Below are 23,312 nucleotides of genomic sequence, written 5' to 3'. Positions count from 1 at the left end.
CTGAAGCAAAGTTCTTAATCCGAGGTACTATTTCTGGGTTAGCGGAGTCTGTAACCTGAAGCAACTGCAACCCGAGGTACCACTGTATTTACAACCTGGTTGCAGTTGGGAGAACTGCAGAGTTTATAGCATTTGCATCTCAAGAGGACTTCGTCCTTCAGCGTTGCATTCAGAAGCTCTCTATGCACTGTCTCTGTGCTTCTGCCCCAATGTCAGGGACCAGCAGGACGCTGACGAATGTACACCAGAAGTGGGACTGGAGTCTGATTCGGGAGAGGGAGTCAGAGATTTGTGGTGACCTGTACCAGCCAAGAGGCAACAGTCAGAGGCAGGGGATGCTACAGAGCTGGAAGGTGGAGCACAGGATGGATCAGAGGAAGAGGAGGAAGAGAAGCGAAGGACTGGGTGCTTCCTCACCCTTTCCTGTACCACTGCCTCCCAGAACCAGGAGGGGATTGTTTATGCTGTTGACAGATAGGGCCATGATTATTATACTGTAGAATTCATTGCATGGTTAGCTATAGGGTTTGAACTATTGACAGTTTTGTTGGTTATTATGCTCTCAATATGGACCATTTGTCATGTTTTCAAATTGTTCTGGCTTTTGTTTAAGCCACCTTGAGACCTCTGGTATAAGGTAATAGGCAAGTTAAATTAATAAATAAATTACTCATGTACATACACAGCTAAACCTGGATTTATTGAGATACGAAAATAGAAAAAAATGATGTTGTTGTTTGACGGTCTGGCCATCAGGAGTGTCTGGTTTCAGAGATTTGTTAATGACTTGTTCCCCCTGCGTGTTCATATAGAATTAGTTTTTTTTACATGGAGCAAAAAATTCATAACTATGTATTCATAAACAGCATCTTCCTCAGAAAATCACTAATAATGTAACATTAAAATCCTCAGGGTTGAAAAAGAAAAAAGTCACCAGCTATGTACATGCGACACAATTATACATAAATTAACCAGTAATTCAAAGCATGTTTGGAGAAAAATATATAAAGTCCCTGCAGCTAGGAGAATTATGTTATCTTCACCGCTCTTTTGAGATGACTAAGCTGTCACATTTCTTTGCTACACACTTTTATCTCAGCCTTGCAAGTGCCATGCTAATAAGCGGGCGAGTTCAGCAGCTAATGTGGCACAGGCAGCTGGCATGAGAGTAAAGAAAAATGCTGTAAGCCATGAATATATTATATCACGAAACGATCATTACCAAATGGGAGTTCAGAGGGAGGTGGGTTGCCTCAGAGGGTACTGGAGCATACTTCAAACGGAGCCTGTTTTGGAATTATTCAAACATTTTTTCTCCAAAAAAATTAAATTGTATTTGATTTTTTTAAAAATGATACATTATTTTAAATACATTAAAAAAATACATTATCCCAAGTGGGGCCTGCAAAAAGATGTTAACGGTGAGAAGCACTCCCTGCTCAGGGTTCCATTTCCATCACTACATTCTGCTCCAGAGCCAGTGAGGTATAGTGGTTAGAGTATCAGACAAGGACCAGGGAGATCAGAGTTCGAATCCCCGCTCAGCCATGAATCTCGGTGGGTGTAGGCGCTGACTCCTAGGGGATAAGGCGCCCCAAATGTATTTTTTGAGGGGGGCTGGAGTGGGGAAGCTTGTAAGGAAGCATGGGGCAGATCTCTGCAGCCCAACTGGCATCCCAGAGCAAAAAGGGAAGGGGGCAAAAAGAAACGAAGGGCATATGGCTGGCTGTCTCACTCATTCCCCCCCCTCTCTCAACTCTCTGGCTGTTCCTTAAGTGGTAAAAACCAGGAAGTCTGTGCAGCTTCTTTCCCAGCACCAGCTCGCCACCGCCACCTCTGGCCTCTGTGCGCAATTGCAGCCACTTTCTCTGCGCCTCTCAGCTCCGCAAAATAGTTTCCAGCCCCAGAAGGGCTCAGTGAAAGCACCCACGTCAAAACAGATAAATCACAAGATATGGAAAGGGAAAAACAGGTGCCAGTACTGTGTACCATTGAGTACCATCAGGGAAAAAAAGTACTGAACTTCTCACTCAGCTTTGATGTGTTAGTCTTTGGTCTCTTCTCGTGCATCCTTCAGCTTATGCACATATTATTTCATTCACACGAGGCAGAAGACAACTTCATTCAGAGCATAAATTCTCATTCAGTGATATGTGTGTGAGAGAGAGAGTGAGAGAGAGAGAGAGAGAGAGAGAGAGAGAGAGAGAGAGAGAGAGAGATTGTATGAGGGAACACTGAACTGCAGGTCTGGCCCTGTTGTGAGGCACACAGAATCTCTTATCACAGACCGTGAACTGGAAGAGATGGCCAAACGAATGCACCCCATATTGCTTGCCTGAGTCCCTGCAACTGCCCAGCCGCTTCTGCCAGCTGCCGCCACTGCACCAGCCCCTGCCATCTGCAGCCTCTTGCCCAGACACTCCACCTGCTGGGTATATTTCACAGTGATGCCAGCTGCCTGCTGGGCCTGTGGGGAGCTTTCCGGATGAGTTTCTTTATCTCTCTCCTTTTAAGTGCAGCAGCCACATCTGTTAAGTCTGCAAATGCTGCAAAGTTTTGCCAAAGCCTCGAGAGGCTTTACTGGCAGGTTGGGGGAAGTCTTGTGAGACTTGGAGCAACTTCTGTATGTCACAGTGGCATCTGTGGTAAGTAGCTGCTGGCAGTGCAGCAGGGCACAGGGTGGCAGAGTGTGTGGGGTGACACTGCTACTGGTCTGTCTCAGATGGAGAAATGAAACTGCTGAACTACAGTTGTGTTGGAAGTAAGGTAAAGCTAAAGGGACCCCTGACCATTAGGTCCAGTCGTGGCCAACTCTGGGGTTGCGGCACGCTTTATTGGCCAAGGGAGCCGGCATACAGCTACCAGGTCATGTGGCCAGCATGACTAAGCCGCTTCTGGCAAACCAGAGCAGCGCACGGAAACACCGTTTACCTTCCCGCAGGAGCGGTACCTTTTTATCTACTTGCACCTTGATGTGCTTACGAACTGCTAGGTTGGCAGGAGCAGAGACCGAGCAATGGGAGCTCACCCCGTCACAGGGATTCGAACCACTGACCTTCTGATCAGCAAGTCCTAGGCTCTGTGGTTTAATCCACAGCGCCACCCTCCTACTTGGTTCATTGCAGGAAACTGGGAAACTGCAATACCGTGACTGACAAATTGATCTCCTTTGGGAGGCATTCATCAAATTCAGGGATGGGGAGAACACCAGCTAGAGTCTAAAGTTGTGTACAACACAACATCAGGGCTGTGTTGGTGTTTGAATGCCCAACATGGATTTCTACATATCTGGTAGAATTGAAATTGTAATCAACTCATAATTTTTGGTTAAAGATTCCCTGAGCTACCACTGGTTTGATATTGTTTCAATTATGTTTGTATGCAGCCTTGGAAGGGCTTTGCATAAATAATAAAATAAAATTTGACAATATAATGTTTACACCACAGCCTTTCCTTTTAAATGACCCAGGAGGTCGAATAAAGAGCAGGCAATGGCATAGAACCTGGTCAATGGTCAGGGATGATGGGAATTATAATTCAAAAATATCTGAAGGTCCACAGCTTCCCTGCCCTGGCAACTAATGGGAAGATGGCTGATCCCTCTCCCTCCTTCTCCCGCATCCTGGTATTAACCTCAGAGACATTGTTTCACTTTTCACAAACATTTGTATGCATGTTTGTTTTTTAATGTCTCAATTGCCAAGTTGCTACGAAGCACTACAGAAACTCTGCTTGGACTCAAATTTGCTTTGTTTAGATCCTGTTTTGCCATGTAGAAGTCCCAAATCTCCTTGAAGCACCCTGCATCAATTTTTCAGGATTTGTTCAAATCCAACACACAAGTCTAGTTCAAAGTACTCCTCTGCAGTCTGTGAAGTGATGGGCTGTTCACAATATGAAGCCTTAAGTACTCGGTGTGCATGAATTTATGACCATGTCCTTGGTAAGCAGAAACATTTGGAGCATATCTTACCAGGAATTTCCAAGCAACCAAACCAGTGCTACTTGGCAGATATTATCCCCTAAAATAATGTCTAGCTTATGCTCAGTAGTGGATTTTTATCTAATTGCAGGTCACATATTTAATTATAGAGAGAGATCTGACAGGGGTTGATACTGCTCTTACCATTTCTCTCAGCCTTGAAATTATTATTATTTAAATCTTTGCACACTTTCAATGAGAGTTCACTTTTCCTCTTCTACTGTTATCTACCACATTAATTTTTTCCCTAGGGCTGGAATATCAAGCATGGCAACAATACTTTGCAACCAGTTTTGCATCACAGATTAATATCGCTAATCACAATCATGTCACTCCTGACTAATTGCCATCAAGGAAACATCCTTGACAAAGGATTGTGTCAAGTTATTTTCCTCTTGAAAAACAGGCTCATGGCAACTGAATGACACACCTGTTCCATTATTGATGTTTGTAACATTATTTACCTTTTAAAGTGTGGCCTAAATCTGTCTGCTGCAATTCAGAGCAAGGCAACCTGCCATTGAAAATGAGTTTGTAAAACAACAGCACAAATGGTTACGTGTGTGTGTGTGTGTGTCTGAATTGCCATTGGGAATGCAGAACAGAAGGGAAGCACATTCCAGCCTCCACTGTTGGCCTGGGGACCAAGGGTGTCCTGAGAGGCTGTACCTCCTGCCTCCCTGAAGGAGCAGAATGGGAAGGGGGAGAGAAGCAGCCTGGCCCATCCCTTAGCCAAGAAGGAGCTTTGCTTCTCCTCTTCCTGCCAGAAAGAACACTCATCTCAAGCTGCAAGGCACCATGGGTGTCAGGTGTGCATGCAGGAGCCAGGCCCTGTGACCAGGCCTGGGGCCTTCCTAAGTTTGTTCTGAAGAGGCAAGGCGCGGCCTCACAGGTGAGGCTGATTGGTAACTCACAGCACCTGGTGGCAAGAGCTGCTAAGGGATATAAGGTCAGCATTTCCCTTCAGCTCTTTGCCACAGCAACACGTTCCCTGCCTTGCTGCGTTTGGTTCCTTGACTCCTTGCTCCTCAGACCTCTGCCTTCGTGACTCCTTGCTTCTTGACCCCCGGACCCTTGGCTTCTTGAGTCCCAGCTCTCTGCCCCTCGGACTTTTGGCTTCCTGACTCCTGGCTTCTGGACTCCGTTCCTGCTCCCACCCAGCCATCTTGCCCCCAGTCCCGACGTCCCCAGCCGGAACTTTGATCGCCCGTGAACCAGACTGTGACAATGGGACTGCAAAGCAGCAGTGACTCATGTGGGGAAGTGAGTCAGCTTTCTAATACTAGTGTTGCTTCAGCAGGGCTGGCCCATTCATGAGGCAGACTGAGAGAGACGCCTCAGGTGGCGGAATGCAAGGGACGCCTCTGCAGGTGCCCACCACCACCATGGGGGAAGCAAGGAACAGTGGCAGTGGCGGCTTCTAGGTTCTGGCAAGATCTTGTGGAGGCCTTGTGCAGCCTTCCTGAGACGCCAGCAAAATCTCACGAAGCCTCTGTGTGATTGGACGCAGGGCTCTCACGAGATCTCACAGGAACTTGGAAGCTGCAGCTGCACAACCCCAGTAAACAGAGGGTGGTGGTGGCAACACGAGGGTGGTTGGTACCTTCCCATTTCAGTTCAGGCGGTGAAATGCAGTAGGTCACCCTTGACTTCAGTTGAGCTGTCTGCACAGCAGCCCTGCCATTACTGCCACCCTGCCCTGCCGCAGCCCAGGAAGGCTGCAACAATGCTGGGTTTCCTGGGTTTGGGGTCTCATTGCAGCCTGTCGCAAGCCACCTTGAGAATAATTCAGGAGCAGCTGGCATGGTGCTGTGTGCTCACCCCCTTGACACTGGTGCTTATCAGGCAGGGCAGGACAGCAGCAAGGTTAGGGCTGCACAAACACATCCAATGGAGGGCCAGATGTGTATGTGGGCACAGACCTGAACTCACCAATGCCCTACCCTTATAAATGGCAGCAGTGCCACTGTCAGTCAAGGGGCAATGTGGTAAATCTCCAATTGGAAATAAAGGAGCACTCACCACCAAATGGGATTGGCATGGGGAGGCAGGAATAAATGGAGGTTGTAGGGTAAGGCCAGTTAGCTTCAACTGGCTGCCTTCCATATTATGTTTAACTACTGCCAGAGCTAGTACAGTTCAGCAACTGCAAACACACACACAAGATGTGTTCTGTGGCACCCTGAAGATCAGACTTTTCCATGGCATCTGTTTCGGTGGAGCAGAAATCAGACTTTGCCAGGTGCATGACACTCTCTCCTCGCCTGGTAAATACTATTTGCCAACAACAGACGATAACACTTCACACTCCTCAGATTCTTATGCCACGAAATCAATTTACCTCATAATAAATCTGTAGCTCTTTAACAAGGTGCCGCAAAACTCTCACGCTTGCTTCTGTGCGTGTTGGTTCCCAGCAGGCGCCTGCTGCCAACAATCTCTCCTCTCCCCCCACCCATGAAATATTTGAGGGGGCAAGCCCCCCCAAGTTGAGGGACATTGTCATTCAAATGGTGTGCGTGCGCCATGTCATGCACCTGGGCTTACCTGCCCACCAATCTTTTAATCGAGTTGGCACCCCTGCTCCCCTAGCCTTAGGCCCAAACGGAACATAGGAAGCTGCTTTACTGTATACCTAAGTCTGACCTTTGGGACCCGGGTAGCACTGTGGGTTAAACCAAAGAGCCTAGGGCTTGCCGATCAAAAGGTTGGCGGTTCGAATCCCCGCGACGGGGTGAGCTCCTGTTGCTCGGTCCCTGCTCCTGCCAACCTAGCAGTTCGAAAGCACGTCAAAGTGCAAGTAGATAAATAGGTACCACTCCGGCGGGAAGGTAAACGGCGTTTCCGTGTGCTGCTCTGGTTTGCCAGAAGCGGCTTAGTCATGCTGGCCACATGACCCGGAAGCTGTACGCTGACTCCCTTGGCCAATAAAGCAAGATGAGTGCCGCAACCCCAGAGTCGGTCACGACTGGACCTAATGGTCAGGGGTCCCTTTACCTTTAAGTCTGACCTTAGTGCTGCCTACACGGACTGGCAGCAACTCTCCAGGGCTTCATACAGGGGGCATTCCCAGCCTTCTCTGCGATGCCAGGAGTTAGATCTGGGCCCTTCTGCACGCCAAGCACATGCTCTGAGCTGCCGCTTCCCCGCTGGCCTAGGGCGGAGTGCGGGGACGGCGAGAGTCTGCAGGGGGCGGGCCGGGGAGATGTCAGTGCCAGGGCCCAGACTGGAGGGAAGCGGCGGCGGCGGCGGTTGCTGGGCGGAGCCAGCCAGGCCGGCGTGAGGCAGCACATTTCTCTCCGCGGCAGCAGCAGCAGCAACAGCACCGCCAGATCTCACGCCGCGAAGCCGCAGCAGCAGCAGCTTCATCCTCCTCCTCCTCCTCATCTCCCCGGGCAGCTGGAGCCGCCCGGGACGCAGCCTCTCTCTCCAGCGTCTCGCCTTCCTCGGGGGAAGGCTGCACGTCCAGGCTAGGATTACCGTGCCAAGGTAAAATGCTGAGCCGGGTGCGCGTGGGTCTCTGTGGGTGGTGATGCCAGGCGCTCTCCTGCCCTTCAAGCAACGGGGGGAGAGATGCTGCAGCTAGATCGCACCCCCGTTCCCTCCCTCTCGGCTTCTCCCGTGCAACCCGAGACTTCCCCTCCATCGGCAGGTCTGGGCTTCAGTCTAGTTCCAGGAGCACCAGCTGGCAAGGCTTGGTGGGCGGGAGTTATTAGAGTATTGCGGGGTTTATTTTTTATTTTTTTCCGATAGGAGCAGATCGCAAAATAGTGTGGATTTTAATTCCCAGGAGCGCACCCAAAGTCTTCAGGAGGCGCTGCTAACTGCCCCCTTTCAGGAGAGAAATATGTCATCCGAGGGCTGAGGCATCCTTAGGTTGGTCTTATTCTGCTGGGATGCAGCCTATACTGGCGGGAGGGACTCGGGACAAGATGGCTATTCTAATTCCCCCCGCGGGAAGATGAGGATTTTATCGGATTTGTCACTGCTTTGAAATGTGCAGTGCCTCAGCTTCACAGCAAAAAAGAAAAAGAAAAAGAAAACCTCCATATTTTTTGTGTTTCCCAAAACCAAATACCTGCTGTGCTGCTGAGAGAGGAAAATGGAAGTGCTGCTATTTTGGGAACGCCTTGGTTTGGCGTTCTGAAGGGGTTAAAGGAACCAGGAAATTAAAATATAGACACTGGGGGTGGGGGGGGAGAGAAAACACCCCCAAACAAGTCAGATGGGTGACCCACCAAGTAAGCAGGATGCAACAACAATACAGAGTTTGATAATAAAATTCCAAAGATGATGAATCTGTGAGTGAGAGGCCATTTTTTTCCATTAGCAAGTTTCCCAGTGCAAGTCTATACACATCTACTTCTGATTCCTTTTATCGGGTGTGAAACCCATTGAGTCCAATGGATCTTCCTTCCAGGGATAACATTACAGCCTTGGTCACGGATAATGTTTTTAGCTTCTTAGAAGCCCAAAGCTTTTAACCTAACAAGCTAACGTAAAAACTCATTTAACCATTAGAAGCCTATTCAGATGTTTGTCATACATTCTAAGCTTGGAAAAGAGCAGCCCTGTGTGTGTCTGCTTGGAAGTAAGCCCAAGTAGAATTTCCTCCCAAGGCCAGCATGACTCCTGTCTTGGATTCAAAAGATACAGTTAGGGTGATGGAGACCATTTGAGGCATTTAAATGTTATCCTGTGGCCTCCCCTTCCAGAAAAAAATATCTGGAAAGAACAGGACTTATGGCCTGTAGCATTTGATGGAAAGAATTGAATAAGGTGCATCTTGTCTAACGTCAGTAAGGCAAGGGGGGGGGGACCAGTGATCATCCAGATATTGCTGAACTATAACTCCCATCACCCCATGACCTTTGGCCATGCTGCCTGGGGCGGACAGGAGTCCAACAATAGAGGGTCAGGCTAGCTGCCCAGTATTATGGGCTTGAAAATCCTACCCCTCAAGTCATGCAACTATCCTTTGATTGCACAGTCATTCTTCTTACTGGCCTCACTGCACTGCTCAGACTACATGTCAGGATCAATATTGCATATACTTATAGTTGCATAGCTATAGATCTATAGTTACGTTGAAGTATGCAGTTTTAATCCTGGCATTTTGAAATCTGCTACTCCTTTGAAACTGGGGTTGTATGTTTTATGGCTTATAGCAAGGATGAGAAACCTTTATCGGTTTCAGGCAGGAGGCAGGTTTTTATCTCTGCCCCCCACCCCTGTGGGCCAACTTTAACAGGTGGGTGGGACAATCCATCAGTCAATCATCTGGCATCATAGTGACATCAAATGATTGACAGGTGTCAAAGCACAGTGTTTTCTAAATGGGCAACAACCAGCTGGGTGTCAGGCGCTTTGGAAACACAGTGCAAGGGTCATTGCAAGCTGTATAGTGCAATCCACCCTGGAGTCTTTAATTGAGAGATGGGTTGGAAGTTTTAGCTTTGAAAAAGTAGCAAACTCAGTCTATTGAGGGTGGATCACTATGTAGCCAAAATGGAATGATCCACTTGCAAAAGGAATATTGCCAGGCTTGCAGAAGTCCAAGGTTTGCCGAAGTACAAAATAAACACACACAAAACACAGGGGAAGAGCATCTGTTCTGCATGCAGACGTCCCAGGTTCAATCCCTGGCATCTCCAAGGTAGCACTAAGAGCACGGCCTTGTTGGAAACCCTGGAAAGCTGCTGCCAGGCAGAGTATGCAATACTGAGCTACTTGAATCAATGGTCTGACTTGCTTCGTAACCCCTAAGAGGAGAGGCTGACCCACAAAGTGGTCCATGATAGCAAAAGACTGATTGACTGATGACAGCGATTGTGTGTGTGTGTGTGTGTGTGTGTGTGAGAGAGAGAGAGAGAGAGAGAGAGGAATGGAGTATCCTGGACAAGGGCATGACTGGCTGGAATCCTGAACAGGCGCATTCTACATTGTTTTGGTGTAGGTCTCATTTGTGTTATTCTAACAGACCTCCTGGAAACATAGAAGGACTCTGGATTTGGGGCAGATTTGGCTGTTGATCCTCAAAGAGTGAAAGCAGGCCAGGGAAAGCTCTGGCACCCACTCTCTGGAGCTGGTTTTAGGTAGCAGTGGCCTTTACCTGGGCTTGGGGTACCAGAGGATCAGGTAACATTAATGCAAAGAGGCCATGCACACAGCAACACTCCCATCTAACCCTTAAAACTGCTTGAGGGTTATGCAGTTGCATGTGGTTCCTGTGATAAACACTGGTTTATTTTGATCAACTAAAAGCTTTTTATGCTTGAGGACCTGATGAAACATGTGCCAGGAGTGCAGCAAAGCAGGATAAATTGGGCCGAATGCACAAGCATTGTGCTTGCTCATGCTAAGACCTAATGAGCCAGAAATCCTTGCTTGTTGTGATGTGCGAGCACTGCCATTGCCTTCTTTGAAACATAGAGGCAGCAACTGCATTCTTGGTTATAGAGCTGTCCTTTCAGAACTAGCTAAGGCCAATCTTGCAGGTCGATTACTGTTGTTCGCACCCATCTGTCTCGGGAGACAATGGAGGAGCGCACCTTTGCGGTGGGGTCAAATTATTGGAAGGTTGCAGCACCTGCTGTGGCTGTAGAGACCGATGTGGGAGAGATGTTTTCTTGCAGCTGGGGCAGATAAAGGCGTCTGGCCGTGCTGCCATGGTGTTTCTCCTCTCTGCGCTCCCCTAGCGGTCATTCCTCTGGTCAATGCTATGGATGCATGACCTGACTGTCTCTAGGCGCAGTGGTCAACTGCAAAGGATTCCCGCATGATGGGGTTGTCAGCCTTCATGTTATGTTTGCAGACATCTTTATAAGAAGAGTTGGCCTGCCAGTGGGTCTGGTGCCTGAAGCCAACTCCTTGTCCTTTAGGATCCTGTCATCTTCCATTCTGTGGATGTGACTAAGTCAGGTTGATTGCTGGGTGCCTAAAAGCAGTGCTGGGGAACCTGTGCCCTGCATATGTTGTTAGACTCCAACTCTCATCAGTCCCAGCCAGCACGTCCAATGGTCAGGAATAATGGGAGGTACTGGTCTACATCCCAATTTGCATAATATTTGCATATATATGAGAATCTGGGAAACTAAGATAGAGAGTGGATCTGATTGGATCTCATCAGCATTGTGCCTTGCAGTGCATTCAGTTGCGCTACAAGCAAAGTTTTGTTTAAAAACCCCCCATTATTTCAGTTTTGAGTAGGAGTTGTGAGGCCAGCCACAAAATACATGGGTCTCAGATTGTTCACCCCCACAACAAAACCCTGCAGCCAAGGCATCATTTGATAGTAGAAATGTGATTATGCGAATTAGCCTGAGAAATTGCTTGATTTGGTTCCTCTTTGTCCTCTTCTCAATTAAAATTAAGAAAACTAGACTGTCTCAAGCTGCATAAGTTACTTGAAAATGGAAAGTGGTCTTGAACATCTGATTAAACTAAAACGGCGGTGCTCTTCAGGTGAACAGTGCATCCGTCACAACAGGGTCAATAATCGTGGATCAAATGGTCAGCTGTCATGACAAATCATGGCTGAGCATTCTTGCTCCGGACACATGGGAATAGGAATAGGAATAGGAATGGGGGTCACACACAAGTTGAAGGGTTGCAGCAGCTTGTTCCTCTACACAATTGTTACACTAAACCACGATTTAGCATGACATATTAGCATTACTATTTATTAAATTTATATAAAATATGTATTTATAAATTTATATAAATTGTTAACTCAGCTGCTGTCTGCATGGGAAATCTTATGTGAGGAACATTTTATGCAAGTCTCCATTTCAGAAATCTACTCAGTAACAATTCCCCATTATGAATTGCATGCTGAGGTCTCAATATTTTTTTGCACATTTTACATCATAAAATCAATGGGATAGATCAGTTTCAGAAAACCATTAACTCCACTTGATGTGCTTGTCTGAGATAATAGTTGCTGGAACAATATTTAAAGTTCTCCAGAAATTGTTCCTGCTAGTGACAATAATGGCAGTGACTTCAACATGACTGCAATTAATAAGTCTATGGTGTGGTCCAAATTATCAACTAAGCTACCTGGAACTGTGCAAATTTAGGTTGTAATCTTGTGCACACTTGCTTTGGAGTGCGCCCTATTGAACACAGGCACTTAAAAGGTTTGCTTTGTAAAGATCTTCAGTGTTCATAATGAATCCCAGCATGCCATCAGATCATAACTGCCAATTTTTCTTGTTCCATGATGTTGCACATTTCCATTTCTACTTCTGTGTAATGCTGCTTCAGATCTTTCAGATAATATGTTGCTTAGTTCTGGAACCATAAAATGAATTTCCCTGAAACACGAGAATACATCTTTCCATATGATCATCTCTGTAGCTGGAAAACAGGGAAGGCTATCTTGATTAACCTGCAGAAGATTTGATGAACACACTATGGAGTTTAATTGATCTGTACAATTTGGGGGGTGGAACAATATTTAATCTCAATTTGACTATTGTTAAATTTTGATGACATCACAACACTGCGTTGTGTACGTTCATTTCAGTTCCTGGGCAGAGGAGGCTACGGAATCTTGAGATACAGTGTGTCCCTAAATCAGGACAGGTTGCTTGTCATAATTTATACTTTCCCTTGTGCTGGGTCCAGCTGTTGCTCTCATGCAGTTTGTTTTTTCGTTCCTAAGTAAGAAACTTCACAGTATAAAACTATAAACAGCAAATTGTTCCACAGCAAAATAACATTTCCCCCCCTTTGGTTACAATGAGAATAGAATATACTGTTCCAGCCCCTTATTGCTGACACCAAGAACTGCAGATTATAATGAAGACCCCACAAGTACTGCCCAATAAATGAAACCATTCTTCATAATGTCTGTTTATGACCTTGCTTACTAAGAGTATTTCCAGGGGCAGGGTCTTGAGTTTTTTATATAGTGTAGGAAATAAAATTATCCCCTACAGTGAAATACAATTCCGGTTTCACTAGCCCTGTGATCACAAATATCTGATGAATCAGCTGCTTTATTACTGTTGGTTTCTGATGCTTATTATACCAATAACAATCTGTGGACAACTCTACAGGACTTTCCCATGTTTTTGATTAAGAAAAGCCTAACTGCAGGCAACGTAAAGCATGCAAGCTCTTTGAATCTTACTTTTGTAATGTCTTCTTCAAACACAAAAAGTAGTTTGGGAGTTTTCCTTATCATTTGTCCAACAATTCTAGATATTTATCATAGTACTTTATTCCAATACCTCTCTGTTTGTGGCCATTGCTTCCCAAAGTGCACATCAGTTCCTTTCCCCCACATCCTTTCCAACAGTTTGGGGAGACAGACTTAGCTGTACATAGTTCCATCTGTGCAACATTTCCACAGCATTCTTCCAATTGTATGCTGACCACAGATCTCACTGGCTTTCTGCTGCTTTTTCTTCCCCCAAATCCTTTCCCCAAATTATCTTGGTACCCATTACTGTTTCCACTAACATCAAGCATATTCAATTTGCAGTTTGTTCTAAAACCTTTGTTGCCAACAGCCTAGTTTTAATACTCATGATCCTAAAACATGGAAATACATTCCACTCAAAGCAGTGTGACAAAGATTCCATGTCATTTTTGGGGGTGGGGAGAGGAGCAGATTATAATGCCAGTAGTCAGCTTAATGGAACATGGGTGGCGCTGTGCTGTAAACCACTGAGCCTTGGGCTTGCCAAACGGAAAGTCGGTGGTTCGAATCCCCGTGACGAGGTGAGCTCCCATTGCTTGGTCCCTGCTCCTGCCAACCTAGCAGTTCAAAAGCACGTCAAAGTGCAAGTAGATAAATAGGTACCGCTCCGGCAGGAAGGTAAATGGCATTTCTGTGCGCTGCTCTGGTTCGCCAGAAGTGGCTTAGTCATGCTGGCCACATGTCCCGGAAAGACTGTCTGTGGACAAACGTCAGCTCCCTCGGCCAGTAAAGTGAGATGAGCGCTGCAGTGGCGTAGTGTGGGTTGTCAGCACCCGGGGCAAGGCAAGTAATTTGCGCTCCCTAACCCGTGGATTTGCGCCCCCTAACCCTAACCCCCAGATGTTGCGCCCGGTGCGTCTGGCCCCCCTGCACCCCCCACGCTACGCCACTGGAGCGCTGTAACCCCAGAGTCGTTTGCGACTGGACTTAACTGTCAGGGGTAAAGGTAAAGGGACCCCTGACCATTAGGTCCAGTCATGGTCAACTCTGGGGTTGCGGCGCTCATCTCGCTTTATTGGCCGAGGGAGCTGGCGTACAGCTTCCGGATCATGTGGCCAGCATGACTAATCCGCTTCTGGCGAACCAGAGCAGCTCACAGAAACACTGTTTACCTTCCCGCCAGAGCAGTACTTGTTTATCTACTTGCACTTTGACATGCTTTCGAACTGCTAGGTTAGCAGGAGCAGGGACCAAGCAATAGGAGCTCACCCCGTCGCACGGATTTGAACCGCCAATCTTCTGATCAGCAAGTCCTAGGCTCTGTGGTTTAGCCCACAGCGCCACGCGTGTCTCACAACTGTCAGGGGTACTTTACCTCCTTTAGTCAGCTTTATGCTTTCCTTTGCATCGTCCCCCCTATCCAACATTATAACTGATTTTATTTAGATAGCATTCATTTAAAAACATGTTTACAAAATATAATCTGAGAAGTACATGCAAGAAGGGGATGGGTCTTCCTAACTTCAACCTTCCTAGAACGTTTTCTGTGTCTCTGTTAACAAAGCCTGCATTGAACAGACAGATGACGCATTCAGTTTCCCCATAGTGGGCCTGCATTGTACATTTAGGCCATCACTGCAGGGATCAATGAGGTTACCAGGTCAGTTGTTAACTGGGACAACTATGAAACTGTTATTGATTTTCTAAACTGCAACATCTGCAATTTTTGCATTGTCTAAACAAGGTAAAGAAAGAGAGATAGGTAACATTCTGAATTGTGAATTACGGTATCTATGGAATCTTTATACACTAATAGCAAACTCATTTTCTGAGTCTGAATCCCTTTTCTGGTCAAAATGGCACGACCCAAACAGAAGAAGGAAGTAACAACAGGATATTTGGTTGGTGGGGATGATGACCCCCTGCAGAGATATAAAACATCCTTAGGAAAAACAAACAAAGGGAGTGCACTCAGAAATGGCCTATTGAGGACTGAATATGTCCAGAGGCATGGCATGCTTACTTTTGGTTGGGGGCAAGGAGATTAATGGATTTCCACGGAGATGGTGAATAGAATGGAGTATACTGGAAAAGGGCATGACAGGCTGACTGGAACCCTGAACAGGAATATGGCACAGTGCAGCATTTTGTTGCAGGTCCCACTATGGCTGCATTCATAGAATTGTAGAGTTGGAAGTGACCATCCAGTTCAACCCCCTGCAATCCAGGAATCTTAACGAGATCATATATGACAGATGGTCATCTACAACCTCCTAAGGGAGTCTGTTTTACTATCGTACAGCTCTTACGGTCAGAAAGTTCTTTCTGATGCTTAGTCGGAATCTCCCGTCTTGTAACTTTAATCCATTGGTTCAAATCCTCTCTAGAGAGGAGACCACAAGCTTGCTTCATCATCCATGTGGCAGACCTTTAGGTATTTGAAAATGGCTATCACAGCTTCTCTCAGTCTCCTCTTTTCCAGACTAAACATACCCAGCTCCTTCAGCTGTTCCTCATAAGCCTTGGCTTCTAGACCCCTGATCACCTTGGTCACCCTCCTCTGCACGTGTTCTAGCTTGTCAATATCCTTCTTAAACTGTGGCACCCAGAACTGGACACAGTACTCCAGGCATTTATTGCATTGGTTTAACTGAGATTTTTATTTGTTCTTAATTAAGAAACTTCACAGTATAAAACTATAGACAGCAAACTGTTCTACAGCAAAAGAGCATCATATTTATTCTTTTGTTGCAATGACAGCAGAATATAATTTTCCAGTCCCAATTTCAAACGTTTTGGGACCTTCCAGCTATGAGCACTTGCTGCTCACCATGGAACATTTCTGAAAGTCACACATCACAGCACCAATCCACTTCATCCTGAGGAAACATAACCATAAACCATTGAATTGCATCTTTTCCTTCACAGATGGCTCTTAGATGCGCCATCAGAGGAAGGGTGAGGGAGTAGGGTTACCATATTTCTAGAAGTATAATTATTTTGCCCCTTTCCCTGCACCTCCCCACTCCCCCAACTCTCCTCTAGAAGGAACAAGTATGCTTCTGAATACCAGTTTCCGGGATCCACAAGTGGAGAGAGTGCTGTTGCGCTCATGCCCTGCTTGAGGGCTTCTTATCAGATTGGCCACCATGAGAAAAACTGAGGCTGCTGAAGAAGTGATAGACCATCTTGGCTGTGATTCCTAGAAGACCTGCTCCTTGCCTTGCAGGCTTTTCCCACCTGGCCTGGGAGGGCGGGGCCTGGACTGACTCCAGCTGCAGAAGCTGAGGATGCCAAACAGAATCTTGAGCTGAGATATTGCTTAGGGGTTTTCGCTGGAGGGCAAAATGCTTGTTGTTAATTTTTTGCACCTTTATTTGGTATCTTACGATTAATGTGAAATTTTTTCAGTTTGGTTGTGTACATTTTGGTGTTTTGTTTATTGCTTATGACTACTTTTGCTATGTTTGTAGTTAACATATATTTGTTGTCTGCCATCCTGAGCATGGTTTTAACTTAGGAAGGGCAGCATGCAAATAAAATGATCGATTGATTGATCAGGATGCTGGATTAGACTGGCCTTTGGTCAGATCTAGCCAGTCTCTTCACAAGTTCCTATAATGGGGGTTCCTCTGGAACAACATGGAAGGTGGCATAGGCGAAAGGGGCTTGGCAAAAATCATCTCCCTTCCATTCACAGAAGCCACCACCAGATCAAAGACTCTTCCATGAATGGACGGCACACCCATTGGGCGCAACCCATTAGCTCTGCTGGGAGCTCATTAAAAAAACAAACACTATTAACATTTTCAAACTTTTTGAACCAAATGATCCGAAATCCTTACAAACACTACAGCGTTTTAATGATGATGAAATGGCCTATTCTTCTATTTGGCAAATGTCCACAAATGCTGTGTGTCACCCTTTCACTGTCTTCTGAGTTGTAGGAATCAACAGTTGTGCTGACGAGACAGAATGGCATTGTGTGGAGGACAAAAAGAGTGATGTCACTGTGCATTTGTGCTGAGACGGCCTGTGGGAAAACTGTGCCATTCTTTCCCATCTATTCTCCGTCTATGGAGGAAGGCAGATCACATTACTAATGAGGAGGTGGAGGGAGGGAAGCGCAGAGTCTGGCTGATACTACATAGTAGTTTTGTGTAAATACTCTAAAACCACAGACTGCATTCCAAACAGCAACTTCATGCTGCCATTTAGAATCACAGCCAATTGAGTAACAAAGGCTGAGTGCTCACCACACATTTAAAGCACATTACTTTCCACAATGAATCCTGGGAGGCGTAGTTTACCCTGCACAAAGCTATAATTCTCAGCACTCTTAAACTACAGTGTCAGGGAATCAGGAGCAGGAGCACTGGGGAGAGAGGATTGGGAGAGCGAAGGGGAAGAATCCGAGGGCAGCGTAGGGGAGTATGACAGTGGCCCGAGAGATTCCATGAGCTTCTCCAGCGAATCAGAAGATTCCCAGAAGGGGGCGCCGATGGTCAGGGCAAGGGGGGTCCCAGGGGGGACGCACCAGAAACAAGGAGCCAGAGGGGAACCCCAAAGCAGCAGTGGAGGATCGGGACCAGTTTCCCCACCAGAGCGTAGTGGGGGGGAAGAGTCACATGTGTCAGGGGCAGTGTCTCCTCTAGAGAGGGAGTCAGGGCTGACCACGCCTCCAACGGAGGGGAGGTCAGTTGCAGCTAGCCCCCCCGAAGGGGGAAGCAGTGACAGCAGCAGTGGAACGGTCAGGAGGAAAGCTGCTGGCTGGGCGCGCGCGCCAAGTTCAAATGTGCAGGCGCGCGGAACAGCAGGAGACCCGGATGGGGAACCAGCTCCTAAAGCCCGCCGGAGGGAGGGAGAAGGCTCAGGGGAATCAGCGGGAGAAGAGGCTAGAAAGGGCGGAACCCTGGCGGGCAGGCGGACCCAGAGGAGGAAGGAGCAGCGGAGAAGGTGGAGCAAGGCTAGAATCTTAAATTGGTGTCAAGGGGGAGGAGACTCAGACGGAGCATCAGCGGTCTGACACTTGAGACGTGGAGCTGCGCGCTGCGGCTCTGGAAGTGAAACTGAACTTCAATAAAGACTTTTATACTTAACAACGAAGCAGCGTTGGTCCTTTGTGAGCTGGGACCTAGGGTAGCTCTGACATACAGTTTCCAAGATTCTTTGAGAGGTGGAGCCATGTGCTTTAAATGTTGTTGTTGTTTAGTCGTTTAGTCGTGTCCGACTCTTCGTGACCCCATGGACCAGAGCACGCCAGGCACGCCTGTCTTCCACTGCCTCCTGCAGTTTGGTCAAACTCATGCTGGTAGCTTCGAGAACACTGTCCAACCACCTCGTCCTCTGTCGTCCCCTTCTCCTTGTGCCCCATCTTTCCCAACCTCAGGGTCTTTTCCAGGGAGTCTTTAAATGTACACAGCCTAAAACAAGGGTGGGGATCCTTTGTCAGCCTGTGGGTTGCATTCCTTGTGGACTATCTTATGGGGCAGTGGATGTGACTCTTAGGTTCAGTAGGCTATAGTCCAGCCATGCAAAAGTCAGAGGTTCCTACCTGTACCTGTCTCCACCAGGCAAGCAAGTGGCGTTATAGTTCGACAACACAGTCAAGAACTACACCTTCTCTCTGCTTGCACATGCATGTGCGCGCACATGCACACACACTGGTGTCACTGGGAATGACACCATACCCCTAAAGCTATGAGACACTTGTGACAGCACTGCAAGTGACAGAACCCAACTGCGGATGTGTCTTTGGAAATATCCTCCTGCAAAGTTGCCTGCACTGTTTAAAAAGTGTAGCAGCAGATCTAGTGCATGGAAGAAAGTGCATACAGTGGTACCCGCGGGTTAAGAACTTTGCTTCAGGATGAGAACAGAAATCGCACGGTGGCAGCAAGAGGTCCCATTAGCTAAAGTGTTACCTCAGGTTAAGAACAGTTTCAGGTTAAGAACGGACCTCCAGAACGAATTAAGTTCTTAACCCGAGGTACCACTGTACTCTTCAAGTGTAGTGTCCAATTCTCCAAGGACAGTCCTGGAATTACAGAAGCCATCCCGGTTTCTGATTTGATCCCAGAATGTCCCAGTTTTCCTTTTTTCTTCCTCTCCACATCTCGGAGAACAAGTGGTACAAAAACAGAGTCCTGTTTATACTGAAAATAAAATACCTGCACGAAATGAAGGAAATGTTGACGCTGGCATACAAATCTCTTGCTATAATTTTGAAGGAAAATGTAACCTTTAAATTCTTTAAATTCTTTAATTGCGATGCTTCAGCAGCCAGCCAATTTTTAGGAAATGCATGGAGTGTTTATTCCTTTATTGGAAACTGAGCCTTTCACACTCTACTCAGAACTAAGACCCAATGAGTTCAATAGGATTTACTATTGAACTGTTCCTGATCATTCTCAGTTTCCATTATTATTATTATTAAGTCATCTTCCAGCTAATTTTTTTATTTCATTTATCTGCTGAAGGTGTTGCACAGGATCCCTTCCCTCACACATTTTTTTCTTTTCCTGATGTAGAAGAGAATGTCTCTATTTCATCTGAGAAATGTTGAGGAGTATGAAAGTGATGTCTCGTAAACACAGGGCAACGTAGGAGAAATGGGTCAGGGTGGAATATTTTGTTTGTATGATGATTGTAATATGTTGAAAATTAAAGAGAAAATGAGGACGAGGAAGAAATGCATTTTTCATAGTTACATTGGGCATATCGGATTTCCTGTCAATGTAGCCTTGTCACCCTTTTAAAATCCCTTTTTGCACCCATTACAGAAAGGGCCCTTAGCAACATGGATGCGGCATTAGCATTGATTGAGTCAGAGCTCTGCTAGTGTAATTGAGCAGTGAGGCATAATGCAAAACTAAAAAGAGAGTATAATTGGTTGTAGCCCTGAGTTTCCTCAATGCTTCTGAGGGCAATCTTCGCTCAGCAGTGCTTTTGTACCCATAATGATGCCATTACCTGACCCTCTGTAACAGTTCTCACATTGATTTTACTGTTCCCTCTCTTCAACCTTCCCTACCCTGAATCCAATTTCCCTTCTTCCCTTTTAACCGATAAAGTAGTTAATCATCTGTGTGATGTTAATGGTGATTTAGGCTAACCACGGTATACCCTAAACCACAGATTGGGGTGGGTTTCAGATCTTAGGCTGGGGGGGGGGAAGAATAGTTATTCAGAACCAAAAGTTTTGCTCAAATTAATGCTGATGAGAATTTGACCACAATTAAGGCGCAGGAGTTGCTCCCAGGAGAGAAGGCCCTTTGATGTAAGGAGCCATGTATGCCCCAAACTGGCTTCTATTAGTTAACAATGGTTAATAGGAATCAGAATTCAGTGGTTGTTTTTTGGTTCTGGGTGAGAGAACCTTGTTGGGGTGTGGAAAGTGAATTTAAAGAGTATGTTCACAATAGTGGCTTGAAACATAGCAGGGTGATTTCCCCCTGCTGCTTTTCAAGTCACATTTGCACGGAGTTGTTCACATCAGAGAGGGGCAGGAATCACCACCCAACACCCACAGTCCTTTGGGTTTTTCTGCCCCATAACCCTGGCTGCCAGAACTCCTATTCATCAAACTGTTGTCTGCCCTTGTGTGCTCATGTGGGCCTGAGTGATGGCTGTTAGGGAGTGTTCACATTACCACTCACTCTACATCCGGTTTTCTAATTGGAGTGAAGCTGGTTTGAGAAAAATGCATCGAACAGCAGAATTTGCCAAGAAACTTCGGGATTGATATGGATTGCATCTGACATCATGTGAGTGCAGCTTCAAGAATTATCAGTGCAAGCGCTCTGGATGCTGAGTAAGCAGTTATTTGAACATACCCTTAGCTTTTCATGGCCTTAATCAGGGCAAAACAAGCAGCTCAGAAGGTGGTCTGGTGAAAAATCATTCAGTTGACCTTTCAAATTCCAGGTGTTGCTGCTGTTATTCATTAACCTATCAATTACCTTTTATATGCAACTCAATGTGATTCACAATTATACCATGATAGTAGTTTAAAAACTGTGCAAAAGCAACGAAAGATAGGTCCAAAAACAAAACAAAATGAGGCAGGGACCTTTTCATGTTGTCTACCTTAACGTACTTACCATTTTGTTCATTCTTTTACTGATCTCCAGCCGTCACTAGGGAATTACCAAGTTATGCTTACAGTTGCATCAGAACTTCCAGATGCCAGTCAAAGACAGAAAAGAGACCTCAATCCACCTCATTGCCAAAATCTAAATTTGCTACTTGTGTTTTGTAACAGGGAATCACCATGTCTGACAAGAGCGATTTAAAAGCGGAGCTTGAACGCAAAAAGCAGCGTTTGGCTCAGATAAGAGAGGAGAAGAAACGGAAGGAAGAAGAAAGGAAGAAAAAAGAGGTAAGGTGGCTGAGGCTCCCTTCCCATTTTTGCTTGTTTATTTATTTGGATGTATGTTCTCTACTGTCCTCTGGACATGTCAGTGCATTTTTTCTGGGGGTACCCAAGGGTAAGCAGTAAAGGTAAAGGGACACCTGACCATTAGGTCCAGTCATGGCCGACTCTGGGGTTGCGGCGCTCATCTCGCTTTATTGGCTGAAGGAGCCGGCATACAGCTTCCGGGTCATGTGGCCAACATGACTATGCCACTTTTGGCGAACCAGAGCAGCGCATGGAAACGCCGTTTACCTTCCCGCTGGAGTGGTACCTATTTATCTACTTGCACTTTGACATGCTTTCGAACTGCTAGGTTGGCAGGAGCAGGGACCGAGCAACGGGAGCTCGCCCTGTCGCAGGGATTCGAACCGCCGACCTTCAGATTGGCAAGTCCTAGGCTCTGTGGTTTAACCCACAGCGCCACCTGCGTCCCTTTTAGGGTAAGCAGTACTGGCACCTTTTTTCTAGAAGAAAAGCACTGACATAAGTATATATAAGCTATGCTGCTTATGGTGTCCCCAAATTAGCTATTGACTTTTTATTATTATTATTTAAAGAATCCTGTCCTTTCCGCTCACTTTGTGTAGGAAGACATCTCTATTAGCTTTTATATCACAGCTTGGATCCAGTTACTGCAGGTGTAAACAGGCTGATCCAGTCAGGTGGGGAGAAAGGTTTTGGACTGAATCCGGAGCACCCAGCTTCAAGTCTTGACTCAGCGTGGATTCATTGTGGTTTAAGTGAACTTCTACCCAGAGTAGCTCATCCACAGCTCAAAGGTTGCATAGGGTCCTACAGGAGGATTTAAGTGCCCCCCACAGTTAGAAAAGTTTTTGTTTAACTGATCCTGTGGATCCCATGCAGTGATGTCATGATGCCAAAAGCTTATTTCTGTCCCACCTCAATTCTATTTTAATTTTTAAAAATGTAAATACTGTATACATTTAATTCTTTCTAACTGACTGATGTTGTAATTCCCAAAGGTTCCATGTGTCTATTTTAAAATATATTTATTGTTCCTTTACAACCTGTCTCTTAGCGCCCCCCCCTACGTTTGTGACTGGCTAGCCTGGTTGCTACGGTAGCAGATTTGCACTTATTGTTTTTTCAGCAAAGTAAACGATAATTGCTGCTGCATTTTAGCCTCCTGGCTTGGTAACATCTTTTAGTTCTATTAAGGTTTGACTGACATATTAGTTTATTTGTCCTTGACGCTATGCGTGAGGTTTTTTTTCATTAAGGGGATTTGCACTTCTTTTTTTATTCAGTCACTTAGCGAAATAGAGATGAGAATTGACAGGGAACGGATACTCATTTCCATGCAAAGTCAAGGAAGCATTGAGTGATTATGTTTCTTTTCTTTCAGATGTCAACATTTGCTGCAGTTTAAAGCACCTGTTATCCCTTTTCTAATAACTGGTTTGCTTTAAACTGACACTTTAATATCGTACGTGCATTTCATACCATTATTGGGCTTTGCTATGAGAAATTGACGTTGCAAATTTTGTTTTTTTGCTGTCTTCTCTCCGTTTTGCACTTTTGATAGTTCCCTAGAAGCAACTGAGACACGCATACACAATTGCTGAATGAATCCCACCTTTGCGAAGAGTGCTGAAAGTTGTTGGGGAGACCCTAGTTCCCCTCACAGAACTACAATTCCCAGAAGAGGGCTTGATGGTTAAACCACTCTGAGAATTGTAACTCGGGGGGGGGGGATAGGGGTCTCTAAACAAGGAAGCCATGACTGTTTAAAGTGGTATCAT

General features: G+C 46.1%; 1 protein-coding gene across 11 annotated transcripts in view; it reads left to right on the top strand.

Moving 5' to 3' along the window:
- Positions 1-23,312, top strand: part of DYNC1I1 (dynein cytoplasmic 1 intermediate chain 1) — a 228,848-nt gene that overhangs the window by 28,809 nt on the left and 176,727 nt on the right. For 7 of the 11 annotated variants that reach the window (XM_083578649.1, XM_083578648.1, XM_083578647.1 and 4 more), the window contains exon 2: positions 21,397-21,513. In XM_083578649.1, coding sequence (XP_083434775.1) covers positions 21,406-21,513 — 108 coding nt within the window. In that variant the 5' untranslated portion in view covers positions 21,397-21,405. Of the gene's footprint in view, positions 1-7,192; positions 7,472-7,740; positions 7,859-21,396; positions 21,514-23,312 lie in introns of those variants that run through there. The other 4 variants (XM_083578641.1, XM_083578646.1, XM_083578642.1 and 1 more) reach the window with 3 other exon arrangements.

This window comes from Podarcis filfolensis, assembly GCF_964270895.1.
Source record: "Podarcis filfolensis genome assembly, chromosome: 12".
Classification (NCBI taxonomy): domain Eukaryota; kingdom Metazoa; phylum Chordata; class Lepidosauria; order Squamata; family Lacertidae; genus Podarcis; species Podarcis filfolensis.
The sequence above is the reverse complement of the archived record's forward strand: the minus strand, read 5'-3'. Positions and strand labels throughout refer to the sequence as shown.